At 42.2% G+C, this 15,000-nt stretch overlaps 1 protein-coding gene across 3 annotated transcripts in view; it reads left to right on the plus strand.

Annotated features, from left to right (window-relative positions):
* The window catches only part of CCM2 (CCM2 scaffold protein), an 84,227-nt gene that overhangs the window by 60,107 nt on the left and 9,120 nt on the right, over window positions 1-15,000 (plus strand). For 2 of the 3 annotated variants that reach the window (XM_085875693.1, XM_085875685.1), the window contains 4 exons: window positions 9,342-9,477; window positions 9,734-9,824; window positions 13,683-13,815; window positions 14,299-14,437. In XM_085875693.1, the coding sequence (XP_085731819.1) occupies window positions 9,342-9,477; window positions 9,734-9,824; window positions 13,683-13,815; window positions 14,299-14,437 (499 nt within the window). The remainder of the gene's footprint in view (window positions 1-9,341; window positions 9,478-9,733; window positions 9,825-13,682; window positions 13,816-14,298; window positions 14,438-15,000) is intronic. The other variant, XM_085875700.1, reaches the window with a different exon arrangement.

Below are 15,000 nucleotides of genomic sequence, written 5' to 3' on the forward strand. Positions count from 1 at the left end.
TTTCCTTTGAAGGTAAGCCAGAATAAATCGGTGGGAAGGAAGGGTCGGTATTTTGACTGCTGAGTCTACCTTTAAAATTTTAGCGAAACAAAAAAAAAACTTATTGTTTTCAAAACCGTTAAAAATTACATACAGTACGTCATTCTTTTAAAGAATAAATGTGAATCATTTTGGTAACTCCCTTCCCGAAAGTAAAACTGCATTGAGCTGATATTATTTTTGTCTTAAGCAAAATATTCCACCATTTGACTTGTGATGTCATCGTGTGAAACCCTGTTTTATTGTATTTAATTCCTGTTACCTCGCACACACAAAACGAAAAGCGAGGTTAAGCAATTGGTTCACTTTGTCTGTCTGTTTGTCTGTCTACAAACATCAGTTTATGATTGAGGAACAACTTGATTTCAATTGAATGTTGTATTTTGAACATGAATGGGAACACAAACTTGTAGCTTAACAGTACTTTGTTTCTGAATTTGACCTGATCGCACATGTACAGAGAGAAATGAAATATTTTTTTTTTACTCTGCCTGCCTTGCAGCCAAACAAAATTGAAAATCATTCCTAACAGGAACCATACTGTTTTTAAGGATGCCATAAAGGACACAAACAACAGGAGCGAAGAACTAATTTTACGTGTTGGATCAGGTAGTGTAAAAGACACTGTATCAATGGCGATAAACTTGTGAAAAAGTTGTTTTCTGTCCAATCCTTCAAAATCTTTATTTTATTTCCATTGAAATATATACTTGAACACCATAGAACACAAATCGTGTTTCGGCACTTTCGAAACCCTTCCATATCGCAGTACTTGGACAAAATATTACGGAATTTATATATCATCTCGACCAATCAAATTTGCCACTCGCAGACCCTGCCCAAGTCCCTTTTTTCTCAAGACTGTGCAAGGTAAGGTTTTCTCTGAACTCTCTTTGTTTTAAAGGTTAAAAAAAAAATTTTTAAGACCCAAGTACAAAAATAAATGCTCGTGAGCTCAGAATTCAATTGAGAAAAGGTCAGAAGTTTTTGTTACCTTGTAGACAGAGGAGGCAAGAGAAGCAAAATTATCTGTTATCAATAAATAATCAATTCAGCTTAGAATAAGTAGAGACAATCATGAAGCATAAACATTCCATTTTCTGTAAAAGTTAGTTTCTAAAGCCTGCAGCAGATCGGTATTGATGTGTGGAAGCAAAATGTAGGCTGTGCCACTTGAAGTTGTGAAATTAATGGAAAGAACTGAGAAGAGAATGATACGATGGATGAACGGATTTCTTTGAATGAAATTATCTCTGAATGATGAATAAATTTCAAGTGCTGACCAGTTTTAGGTCCATTGTTCACTCATGCAACCACTTAAGACTATTGATGTGGCATTATGTCGAGGAAAGCTGGGAAATTGGAAAATCATTCTGAGGTCGATTTCTTGGACACTTGGAAAAGGAATAATGGCAGATTGTTTTCACGCTGTGACTTCAGTCGCTTAGAGATCAGGGAAATGGATGACAGGTGGAAAGAAAGAAAGAAAGAAAGAAAGAAAGAAAAAAAACCACAAGTTTCACTTGCTACATTTCCTGTTTCTCAATTTAAAATAGCAAAAAATACATACTATCTAATTTCTGTGACGTCAAAGGAAAGTTAAAGGTGAACATACATTTCGGGATTTGGGGTTCCCTTTAATATTGTTACGGTTGTGGAAATTCACAGGACACCACTCGGGTTCCCCGAAGATCAGTTATGTCGATAATTGTGTGTCCAGATAGATTTCCCCACCCATGTCGAACGGGATTTATTCGTGTAACCGGGCTGTGCATCTTTGAGTTAGCCGTTATTCTGTTCTATCTTTTATTTCAAACAAACAGCATCTCAACCACCACAGCGCCAACCACACTGCAACCATGCCATCTCCACCACCACAACAGCATCTCAGCAACCACACCACCTTCTCCACAACTGCCAACATCCCCACAAACAACGGCATCTCGACAAATAAAGAAAACTAAAGCAACGGTTAAAACAACAAGGCGCTCCGAAGAGAGAAATCCCGATCACACCTGGGATTCCCCCCCCGCCCCCCCCCCCCCGCGCGCCGGAAAGGAGGAGGGGCGGATCGAGCCTGGGTAAAGGTTCAAAGGTAAAGTGAAGGAGGGCGCTGAATTCGGGTGGAAAAAGCCCACTGCGACCCCTACCCTTGGGGGCGATATAAAACGCCGCGTTCGGAGGCGACAAGGGAGAGATGGGAGAGACGCCGACACTGCGTTGAGAAGGCAGTCTGGAGGAGGGAGTTGAGCTGACAGTTGAGGAAGAAGTTGGTGGCTGGCAGTTAGCGAGTGGGAAAGAGAGTCCCTCTCCTTGGTCTCTCTCCTTGGTCGTCGGAGGCGCCGTTGCAGCCGGAGAGGAGTCGCCAGCCGGACCGCCTTTGGAGGCGCCGTTGAAGGCATGGGTTTAGTCCAGCGGAGTGCGGGCAGAGCCACCGAGGGTCGCCGAACCAGGGCCCAGCGAGTCACCACGAGGGTGGCAGGTAACCTGCACGGGCTTTCGGAGCTCTTGCGGTCATCCCGGCTCCAATGAACATTAAAGGCCTACGGGCCCAGTTCTCCTTTCTTTTCTGGGGTTTTTGTTGCATGGAAATCTGTGGCGCCTTATCCACGAAGTAGAATTGTGGTTAAGTGCATGTACATTAATAAATAGACAATGGCTGTAGGTTTTTCTTGCTCGTGTCTTTGTCTCCACCCCTCCCCCCCCATTGCTTCATTGACTGCATGCGTGTACAATAAATGTCCCCTTTGTTTGAATATTCACCTGCTCGTTGCGTCCCTTCCTCCATTGAGCTGTTGTAATTGCGTTCGGAATAATAGCTGGCGTTTAATAGCCGATAAAATAATCGAGTCCGACGGGGCTTGGCGATAATAAACCGCTCGGCAATCGCAAACGGCGCGAGCTGCTTAAAGCGGCTCATGTCCATACGGGTCCCGTCGAGGTGTAAATCCCCAGCATTTCTGTCTGCGCGAATACTTAGGTAAATCTTTGTTTTCGATAATCCGATAATGTTTTTAGTGATTCTTCACCATTGAAGATGGGACCAAAAACAATATATGGCAGGATATTTCAAAAACGTTATGGACAGATTCGGACAAAACTTGGTGTGGATGATTTGGGTAGGTGACAAGAACAAGCTGATAAGATTTTGATTAAGGTCCGGATGCAGATCCGGCCAATCAGTGGGACACAAAATGTAAACTGTTTAGCCCAGCAGAGGTATGCGCTCTACCGAGTACCGTTCGAGTACTACATTGGTATTATTATTGCCCTCACCAGAGGAGAGGCTATTGAATTTGGGTCCATTTGTTTGTTTGTTTGTTTGTGTGTCTGTCTGTGTTTGTTTGTTTGACCACACAGAACTTGTGTTTTTCTCCACAACTGCTTGTTAGATTGAGACAAAATTTTCACCCTTCAGTGACTACTCATGTAAAATGTTTTAATGATAATTATGACATCATAGGTCACGTGTTGTGGCAGCCATGTTCGAAAAACTAAAAAACTTTGGACCTTTGTATCTCTGAAACCACACCAAGGAAAAATTGAAACTTGGCACATAGCAAGTACTCCTCATGGGGAATAAGTGTGTTTTTTTAAATGATGTCATAGGTGCCTTCATTATGATGTCATCATTGCATATGCAGAACACTACATCCAATCAGTATGAAAATTTTTGAGGGTCATCTAGGGATAAATTGGTTTACAGAAAAAACAAATATGACGTCATTGGTCACTCAATTTGGCAGATATATATTGTTACGGCTGTGGAAATTCGCAAACCACCATTCAGGTCCCGTAGGTGAGATATCTCTTAAGTACATGTGTAGTGAGCCCCAAACCCGTTGTTTAGAGGGAATAAATGTGATTCATTCGGGCTGCGACACTTTGAGTCAGTCGTTTTTCTTTCTCTATCTTTTATTTCAAATAAAACCCAACGAGGATGCTCGGTGGGCTTTTCGCGCCATTCTTCTCCGCGCTTGGTGTGAGGGTAGAGAAGCGAGGGGAGGGCAGCTGGCGCCCGATTGGTGGATGCGCGGTGTGACGCGGCCAGGGAGGAGGAACGCCCCTCTTCGAGACCTTTCTCGAAGCGCCTCGAAGGGGGGTGGAGCAAAGAACGGGGCGGAGCAACAGGGCGGAGCTCCGAGGATATAAAAGTCGGAGACGGGCGAAGCAGTTTTGTAGATGCTCTTGCTTGGTGGATGCTCTTGCTCGGTGGATATACTTGCTTCGTGGTTGCTCTCGTCTTCCGGCTCGCTCGTCCTGGTAGCCGCTAGCGGGGTCTTTTGTGGGGCAGTTGCAAGACCCCGCTGGCGGGAAGGAGCTTCCGCCATTCCCCTCTCCCGACTTCGGGCATCCACGTTTCCCCCCCCCCCCTTATCCGCGCTGGGATAGCGCCGAACACTCAGTCCGTGGCATCGAGTGGCCAACACGTGCAGGCGCGAGGCACGCCGGAGAGGCCTCGCCTACCACGCTCGGGCGCGGAGTCGCGGCCGGGCGGGACCGCGTCGACGGACGTCGGAGAGGGACTCGACACGCTCAGGGAAGTCGCGACTTCCATTTCTTTTGGGTTCTGTGTAAACGTGTGTGTGTGGTGCCAGTCTGGTGAAGTAAAATTGTATGGGTGTTCTGTGTAGTAAATCGTGTTCGGTTGTAGCTCTGCATCGTTCCTTGCTTGTGTTTCTTTACGGTGATTGTAAATACGTGTATTGCTTTTCTTGTATCCCTGTGACTGTAATATACGTGCCTTCCGTGCTTCCGTATAAAATGTGCTTGTCCGATTGTTCCCTGTTTCGCTGCGTCCTTTCCTTCGTTTGAATCTCCATCTTGCTTCACGTAGCGCGTTCGTAGTGGGCTTAATACGCCCGATAAGTAATCGGAACCGTCGAGGCCGACGATAACACCGCTCGGTTATCCCGATAGCACGGAACGGACCGCTTAAGCGGCCCGTGTCCGGAGTCGACCTGCGGCGAGGTGCGATCGCCCGGTTTACCATCCGCGTGGGTACTTAGGTAGGTCGAGTTTGGTGAACAACCTTATCCCATGCGGGTGGCTGATTGGCACGATCGTGGTGAGGCCGAAAGGCCCACCCCTGACTGGCTCCCGGCGTTAGTCCGAGTGGGTCACGACAGAATTGTCCGTCCGGTGGGCGACGTGCCGCGATTCGAGTCACGTGGCCGATCGCACGCCGGCGGGCGCGAATTCGTAACAATATATATATATATATATATATATATATATATATATATATATATATATATATATATATATATATATATATATATAATTTTAAACCCTCAAAAATCTTCTCTGAAATGACTGAACAGATCGAGGCAAAACTTTACATGTATGACTGCCTATCCATGAGGAACAAAACATTCACACATATGATGTCATCGGTCACTTGGTTTGGCAGCCATATTGGATTTACCCTCAAACCTATAAAAAAAATCTTCTTCTCCAGAATGGTTGGACAGATCGAGGGGAAACCACACACATGTTCCCCAAGCCTTGGGGATACCTGGGTATTCACAAATAATTGATGTCACATGGTCTGGCACTCCCTGGCAGCCATATTGGATTGAGCGGAAATCTCAAAAAAATTATTTCTCTTGAACTGCTTCATAAATTGACGTGAAACTTCAAAATGATGATCTTGTAGTGATGGGGAAATATATGTTTTAAATGTCAACCTGATCGGACACATGGTCTGGCAGCAGAATTTTTTTTTTGTTTGATCTGGATTTTTTTTTTTTTTTTAGAGTAAGGCTCACTTGGCTCTGCCTGGATGGGCTTGAGGGTAGAGTAGTGGCAGCTGAAATGTGAATCCTATCCTGGTTCCTCCTGATGACTTCATCTTTGCTTCTTGCTTGTTTGGATTCCTTCTGATTGATTACTCCAATGCAGGACTGTACCTATTTGATTTGAATTAAAATGATTTTAATCCAATTCCTAATTCAATTGAATAGTAAATAATAAACGTCATGGGTCAGGGTAAAGTGTCTGATCAAAGCAGGGTTACATCAAAAGGGGATGTCTTGGTACCCGGTCATCACTGCCAGCAGTTATAAAGTGGCAGTTCTAGTTATGTATCTTATTAATTACTTAACACACCAGCACACAAATACCACACAAAACAAGTCCTGGTGAAGGTCTGCAATCTCTGATTGCTCTTTCTCTTGTTCTGAGTATTCTTTGAATATGTGTAACAGTCGTCGTCATCATCCATATCACAAAATCTGTTGTTCCATACCGTAATTGATTGTTTTATTTACTATAGTTTCGTGTGTAACTGCTTGACTTCTCTCTTAGTTGCTGCTCCATGTTGTTCTTTCACCGCCACAATTCTTACTACGTTCTCATGGGGTTGGCCTGTGAAAACTTGGCCCAAGTCTTTCACCCCGGTGGCCCAACTTGATGTTTGACTCAGTAGGTCAGAGCAGGAATTTATAAAAAAAAATATATATATATATATATATATATATATATATATATATATATATATATATATATATATATATATATATACACGCACTACCGGTCAGAAGTTTAAGAACACCCCCATTTTTTCTGAAATTTAAGCAGTTCAAGTCCAGTGAATAATCTGAAATGGTACAAAGCTAAGCGGTAAACTGCCAGAGGTTAAAAAAAAAGGTTTCTGTTACCAAAAACTGAAAAATAATGTAAATTTCCGAGTTGTTAAAAAGTTCCCTTTTAAAAAAGTTAAAAAGTCAGAGTTCCCTTTTCAGGGAGCAAGTAATGGTTTAGCAACTACAGCTGTTCTGCAGCAATGGAAGTAAATTAATCCTTGAAAGTTGATGCAAACAATTTCTACAGTTGTCCAAACTTTTGTTGATTAGTTACAAACCCTCTGTCTGCATAAAAGCAGTGTTGGAACAGATTGTGTTTCTGCACCCTCTGAAGCATTATTTGGACAATATTGCACTGCAGGAAGTAGTATATTGCTATCATAATGGTGAAAAAAGACAATTAACAAAGGAAGACAGACAGACCATTTTTTATATCTTCTATATATATATATATATATATATATATATATATATATATATATATATATATATATATATATATATATATATATATATATATATATATATATATATTACTAAAATTCTCATCTTGTATGTATGTATGTTCCCAAAATACAGCCAAAACAGACGGTACACGATCGCGCAAAAATTTTTGGCCCTTCTTACTCACCATTCTCCTGCAGTGTGCAGTATCAAGTTTCATTCAAATTGGGCAACAAGAAACATTATTTAAAAATCAAATCCCGATTTAGTCAAGTACTCTTCGGGAGAATTTGATCAATGCAAACAACCTCAGCAGTACAGTTCGCTGGAGCTATCGTTTTTAATTTTTCTTGAAATGATTTATTTAAAAATCTCAAACATTTAGTATAGACTATAGACAAAGAACGATTTATTTTTAAATATGAAATAAACATCGCCATTTTGATCTCATACTTCCGTGTTCATTAATAAATAAAATTGTGTTTAGAAGATTACGCACAATAATTTATTCGACTTTCTTTTCTCCGTTTTTTTTTCACATTGATGTGCAATATCAAGTTTCGTTCAAATCGGGCAACGAAAAAAATTATTAAAAAACCAATCCCCAATTCAGTCAAGTACTCTTTGGGAGTATTTGATCAATGCAAACAACCTCAGTGGTATAGTTCACTGGAGATATCTTTTTTTTTTTAATTTTTAAATAATTTTTTATCAACCGCTGTCACAACAGGAACCCAACGGGTTCAGGGGTCGTCTGGTAACCCTTAAAAGTGGAGATCTTTCCTTTAGAGAAATTGCAAAGTAAGCCAAGGTGTCAGTGAGTACAGTTTCCTACACAATCAAAAGGCACTTGGAAACTAGAGGAAACTCTGACAGGAAGAGGTCTGGCAGACTGAAAACCACAACACAATCAGAAGACAAGTTTCTGAGAGTCAACAGCTTGTGTGATAGGCAGCTCACAGGACAGCAGCTTCAAGCACAGCTTAACACTGGTCGAAGTAAGGAAGTCTCAGTTTCAACTGTGAAGAGAAGACTTCGAGCTGCAGGTTTGACAGATCGAGTGGCAGTAAGAAAGCCATTGCTAAGATGGCAAAATAAGGAAAAGAGGCTTGCCTGGGCCATGAAGCACCACCGCCAGTGGACTACTGAAAACTGGAAGAAGGTCTTATGGACCGATGAATAAAAATTTGAAATCTTCGGTTCATAACGCAGGTTTATTGTACGCCGTCGAGCAGGCGAAAGGATGGTTCCTCGGTATGTGACACCAACTGTCAAACATGGAGGAGGAAGCGTGATGATCTGGGGCTCTTTTGCTGGATCCAGAGTCTGTGACTTGCACAGAGTGACTGGCACTCTGAACCAAAAGGGCTACCACAGCATTTTGCAGCGCCATGCAATACCCTCTGGTCTATGCCTAGTTAGTCAGGGATTCATCCTACAGCAAGATAACGACCAAAAACATACCTCCAGGCTATGTCAGAACTACCTTAGAAGAAAAGAACAAGATGGAAGGCTTCAAATCATGGAATGGCCAGCACAGTCTCCAGACTTAAACCCCATCGAGCTGGTTTGGGATGAACTGGACAAAAGGGTGAAAGCAAAGCAACCTACAAGTGCAACACATTTGTTGAAGCTTCTGCAACAGTGTTGGGAAGAACTTTCCGAACAATATTTGATTTCCATTCTAGAAAGAATGCCACGAGTATGTTCGGCTGTTATATCTGCAAAAGGTGGCTACTTTGATGAGTCAAAAATTTGGATTAAATTTTGTTCAACAAAACGATTCCATGATTTCTTTTTTATCTGCAATTGTTTATTTGTTCTATGCTTTAATTTCAGAGTACATTGAATCATTAAACTGCTTAAATTTCAGTAAAAACTGGAAAAATGGGGGTGTTCCAAAACTTTTGACCAGTCGTGTATGTATGAAAAGTAATTTGAGAACAAATAAATCTGCTTGAATTTGGGAAAATTAACATCGAATTTCTCTATCATGCTGTGATGACTTTACCAAACCAACCAATGATAAATTATAATACAGAGTATTCTCTTGGTCTCAGGGAAACAATGGAGTGTCGGCCTCCACAAGTATGAATGCACATGCACAGGCGAACTCTGAGAATATCCCCCTTCTCGAGAATACCAAAAAGGGACTGTGGGTTCGTCCTTTGGATAACCGGTGCCAGTACTCAACTCGAAGCTATGGGATTTAGAGCAATCAAGTCACATTTTCTGTTTCTCTTGATTAATTATCTCCCTACCCTTGTGCAGCCTGCGGCTGAAGAGCTGTGCTCCATCATCAGTCAGATTTTTCAAGTAGTCTACACAGAATCTACCATCGATTTCTTGAACAGGGCTATCCTTGATGGATCCTCAACACCTACAAAACATTCATCCGTCAACAGTGGTGAGTGTGTTCCGAGTGGTGTTGGATGGAGAATAAAATGAATGAAATTAATACATCCTATTTGAATGGCAGACAAGATTTTTAAACAGCAATATTTTCTCTGCTCGGAACTATTTGAGTTGTGGTTTTCTATATATATATTTTATTTTTTTTAAGCTAGCTATAAGAATGGTTCAGATTAAACAATAACTATGGGTACAAGCTAAAGCAATTAACATTGTTGGTGTGCAAAAATTATTGTTTGGCATCTGTCTAGCTTTGTCTGTCCCTAGCACACCCTGGTTAATCATTCCTGCAGCCTACTCCAGCAGAGACGTGAAGAAAGATGAAGACCCTGAGAGCTTTGCGTAAGTGCTTATTGGAAAACATTTTTACTTATCCACAAGAATATTTGCTCAAATATTTTGAAGAGTTTAATTCCAAAAGGTGCTGATTGCCAATCCAAATTTTGTGAGTTACTGGCAGCTAGGCTGTGTTCGATGGTTGTCATGTACTTCCTGGTAGGGTTGGTGAGGGGGGGGGGGCAGAGGGAGTAATAGCGGGGATTAAACGAAAAAAAGAAATGCAGGGGCTCCAACCGATCAAATACCACGTTCTTCTTCCATCAACTTTTGACGGTATTCGAAAAAGAAAGTTTGAACACGTTGACTGATGACTGCAAGTATGTATACTCGTCGGGCCGGGTGTGCCGGATTCTGCCACGAGGAGTGTTCTCGTCGAAAAGATTACGCTATTGTATCGTAAACAGAATATGCTGCCGTGCCAGATAACACGACAAACGATCTGCTGGCATTTCGGTGAACATAAATCGATGTAATAATCACGATCATCATTGTCAGTCTCCATGGGAAGTTTTGCCACTTCATCTGCATTCATACGTGCCATTTTGAAGGCGCCACTAAGCAATGACGAAGATACACACGGAAGGTACTCGGCACACGATCTACCATTAACAATGATGTGATAACAACATTGATTCAGTGCTAAAAAAAAAATAGTCCTACCAGATAGCTCGTACCCGGCATACCGAATCAAAAATCTTGTCCCACCGCGAGCTAACAGCTCGGTTTCCCGAGCAACGGATAAGAAATGAACAGGTTGGTTCAGAGAAGGGTAAAATTTGAAAATATAGTATATGCACATGCATACTTGGGTTGCAAATGGGAGTCGTGTATACTACAAGAGTTGGCAGTCAACTTGTTAACATCAAAACACAAAGTAACTCTGATTTAAAAATAAAAAAAACAAATTAAATTGTTAATTGACTACCTCTCGAGATAGATGTTGGAGTAATGTGAATTTATTATCTTGCCAAAACGAAGTTTTGCAAGATATGTTAGTCAGCTTGTATGTTTTTTTTTTTTTTGTTTGTCTGTAATCACGTATAAAAAATTCTGCAGAGCACAGTTATCATTGGAAATTTTTGTAACTTCGCATGTCATAGGCCTATAGAGGTCCCGTTCAGCGCATAAAATTTTGAAGGTCAAGGTCACTTTGTCGCAAATCAGGGGAGTCGACGAAACCCTTATTTTTTGAGTAATTTTGATCGGATCGTCTTCAAACTTCGTGGGAATATCGGTCAACCGATATCGGAGAGGGAATATAGTTCATGGTCTGGCGCTCAGCTGATTAATTTTTGGTGGCGATTGGCCTTTACCTTCATGGTTCGCGCCAAAGGTCAAACATATTTGACCCCAAGGTCACATTTTCAAGTTTTAGGAATCATATCATGTAGTACCTCAAATTGAACACCTCGATGAGTGCTTTCTAGATATGTCAAGATTGAGACATTATGACGTAATTTGGTGACGTTATGAGGCAAACTCATATTTTTCATGGTTACTCTGAAGAACGATTCTCATCGGAATCTCTCGTAGGCAGATATTCCTCAAGGAGTCGCTCCTGGTGGATAGCAGCTCTGTTCACCTCAGTGTGACCTTAAATAAGTCACACGTGGTCACCTTTTGGAAAGATACGGGTCACCCTGCGGGTGACATTGGTTTATTTAATGGTTTGCCATTTATATTGTCATTTTCTAAGCTGGACTGGAGGAGTGCTGATATTCCATTGATGGAACTCCCATTTTGATCAAAGCTGTTTTTTTGTGTGACGAGAAGCTGTCTGAACTTGAGACAGATAGTCACCGTCTCAAAGTCTGCATTTAGCTGCCAATGCCATGATTGGGTGCTTTCAATATTCAGGGTTTTGTTATTGTGTAATCGGTTATTGATTCCTGTAGAGCCAGGCACGAGAATTGAACAGGCCTTTATTATTAACTGCCTTTATTGAATACTGAAAGGTGTGATATTACGCTTCATGGTGCTTTGTGGTCGAGCTGTTTTATGAGCCTCGGAATTTAACTCCTTGTGGAAGGGGGTTGGGGGGGTGGAGAGGGCGGGCGGAAGGCATACACGATAATAGTTTGTTTTGAACTTTGTGATATTTGTTAATTTCACACTTGTATAGAGAGTTAGTGGAAGTCAACCACCACACTTGAGTTGTCCATAATTGGTTGTGAACAACTTTTCAATCGTCCCTCCCTCTCCTCGTTTCACTTTCCACGAATTATAACCGACCTCCACGTTTGATTTTAAAATTCAACTTCACATAATAGCTTGGCTTTAATTGTGTTGAACTCTTTAGGCTGTTTCACTGATGATTTTTCTTTGCCAAAGCTTTTTTTTTTTCAAATGAATCGTTTGATTAGCAGTTTAATAGTGCACGATGCTTTAATACAATGACCTGCTGTTCATGTTTACCGCACTCGTTGCTTAGGCCGAGGTCACATTTGCCATTGTGGCCGTGGGGTCTCCAAAATGTACGGCCATTAGCAATTATACGGCGGCTGCAGTATTTCCACAGTCACACAATGTAGCAGTCACATATGTTTTTTGTTTTTTTTGGGGAGCTGCACGGCATATTTATAAATTGTGGAGACCGAAAACGTGGGGTTGCTGTACGGTCTTTGATTTGATGTCGCATGGTGACCTTCGGGCGTTCCTGCGGCGGCCATAGAATTTTCAAGGTACCCGCAAGGCGACCGCAGGGGGACCGCAGGGGGGCCCTAAGGCGAAGGTGCAGCCAGACGGACGGTAACGAATGGGTTAATTTTTTTTTTTTTTTCTTTACCAGTTTTTTTTTTTCGGCTTGCCGAATTGCTACGGCAAACGTAGAAATGAAAAAAGTTATAACTCTGCGTTATAATTCCACGGCGACCTTACGACCTGTAAAATATAGCCATACGGCGTAGGGCCACCCTGAGGCCACCGCAGAAACTCTGCGGCCGCCGCACGTTTCTGTCAATTCAGAGGGCGTACGGCTGCCGTATCCTCGCCGTAGAGCAAATGTGACTTTGGCCTTACTTACCCATGACCCACTCTCCTGTCTCCACATTATCATTCTCCCAATGACATGATGCTCACATTATATTAATATTTATCTTCCTTCAGCCTCTCCGTAATACTTCAGCCCGTTTTTATTTCCCCTATTGAAAACGTTTGGCTTAACACGAGTGGATGCCCAAAAAGGAGTGTGGCACAATTATATTTGCACCAGTACACCAAGCAATTACTTTAACTGCTCCATGGTGCGATTTACCAGACTCGGTGGTGTAATGGTTAAAGCGTCCGCTCCGAGTCTTGGGAGGTCGGTGGTTCAAACCCCAGCCGAGTCATACGAAAGACTTTTTTTAAATGGTATGTGCTGCTTCCTCGCTTGGCATTCAGCATTGAAAATGATAAGAGCATGGACCATGGGGGAGGAGGAAATTCCTCCTTCCGAAATGCCCTGATGAGTGCGGTGAGAAAGGCGGCGCCATTGTGCTGGTGTTGCTGGTACTCAGCATGCCCCGAGAAGTGACGGCACTTCCCCCTAGCTCAGTGGCTGTGTTTGTCTCTTCTAACAATCGTTTGTCGTTAGTTATCTCCATTTGCGGGTTTCAAAATGTGGAATGGAGCCGTCCCAGGTCTTGGCATGCGTGCGTGCGTGCGTGCGCCAGCTCCACTCTGAACCTTGTATCTTGCAAACAAAACAAATTGGTAGCTGTTGGGGTGTGAAAGAGGGAAGAGGTGTTTAAGATTGAACTCGTTGTAGATTTTTCTGGTTTTCTGGTTGTTTTCAATTTATACATTTCAACAAGCCTTGATGGTGGAATCGGTGAATTAGCCGGCACTATTGGCAACCCCTTCTGGTGTCTGCACCAACAGAACAGAATGCAAGTACAAAGGCGATTCCGTGGATATATCTCCCCCATCGACAAAGATCCAACATAAAGACAGTTCTGGGAATGGCACTTTCATCCCTCCAGATACCCAAATGCTGGATGAATACATGACTACGGTGAGTTCCTTTTTGATATTTTATCAAACTAGAAGGGCACTCGGTAGAATGCATACCTCCGCCACGCAATGCCTGATCCACAAGAACATATCTGGCCCAATACATTTTTGAAACATCATGCTATATATCGTTTTGAGCCCCATCTCTCAATGGTGAAGAATCACTTTTAAAATTAACAACGTGTCCACTAAGTTTCGTCCGAATCCGTCCACAACTTTTTGAGATATCCTGCACACAGACAGCAAATGGGTGAAAACATGACCTCCTTCCACCCTCCGTGGCGGAAGTAATTTGAGTTTCAAATTATATAGTGGTTTATTGTTTCATGATGAGATCGTTGTTGTGATGAAATTAGTCTGAAGTTGCAATAAACAATATTTGAGATATCCACAATTCCTGCAGAAAACTTCAGGAGTTGAAAGATCTTTTATATTTTTTATTTTTCTTCTGAGCACTCTCCAAACTCAAACGCATCTCCTGCAGTTACGGACCAAGCTTTCCACGCAGGAGATACAGGAGTTTGCCACACTGCTTCGTGACTATCGCACGGGTTCTTCAATCCAGGAGTTCTGTCAAAGTCTACGGCAACTTTATGGAGAAAGCCGGAAGGTCTTGCTGCTCGGTGAGACTTTCCATTGATGTTTGAGAAGAAAAAAAAAAAGGGAAAAGCTGTTTGCATGTTATCTTCTGGGCTGACAGGATGGCCGAGAGGTACACACGGTCATCTCTTAGCCGTCTTAGCCTGGGTTTCAATCCCGACCCAGCTATAAACTGTCATGCTGGTGTTTCACAGGCAGGGTGATTCATCGATGTGACTTTGGTTGCTCCGTCTTTTGGGTGGATGTTAAACTGGGCATCGTGTCTGCTGGCATTCGTTGGTGGACGTTAAGGATCCCATGGTGGCCTTTGCACACTGTCATTGGCACCCTGACCATATTCCAAATTGCTGCAAAAACCTACAGAGGGAATTGCAACAGTGGCAAGGCTGTGCTCTCAGCCAATGATATTACCTCGCAGCCTTGTGTTGCATACAAACGAAGAAGTAGTCATCATCTTTTTATTTTATTTGGAATTGTCTGGTAATGTGACTTTTTAAGAAAATCTTTCCTTTTGATTTCTCAACAGTCTTTGTAAACAGCAATTTATCACAATTTTTTTAATTTTTAACCTTATGTATGAAAAGTT

This window comes from Eptatretus burgeri, chromosome 1, assembly GCF_056783735.1.
Source record: "Eptatretus burgeri isolate ZD-2024b chromosome 1, Ebu_testis_v1, whole genome shotgun sequence".
NCBI classification, from domain to species: Eukaryota; Metazoa; Chordata; class Myxini; order Myxiniformes; family Myxinidae; genus Eptatretus; species Eptatretus burgeri.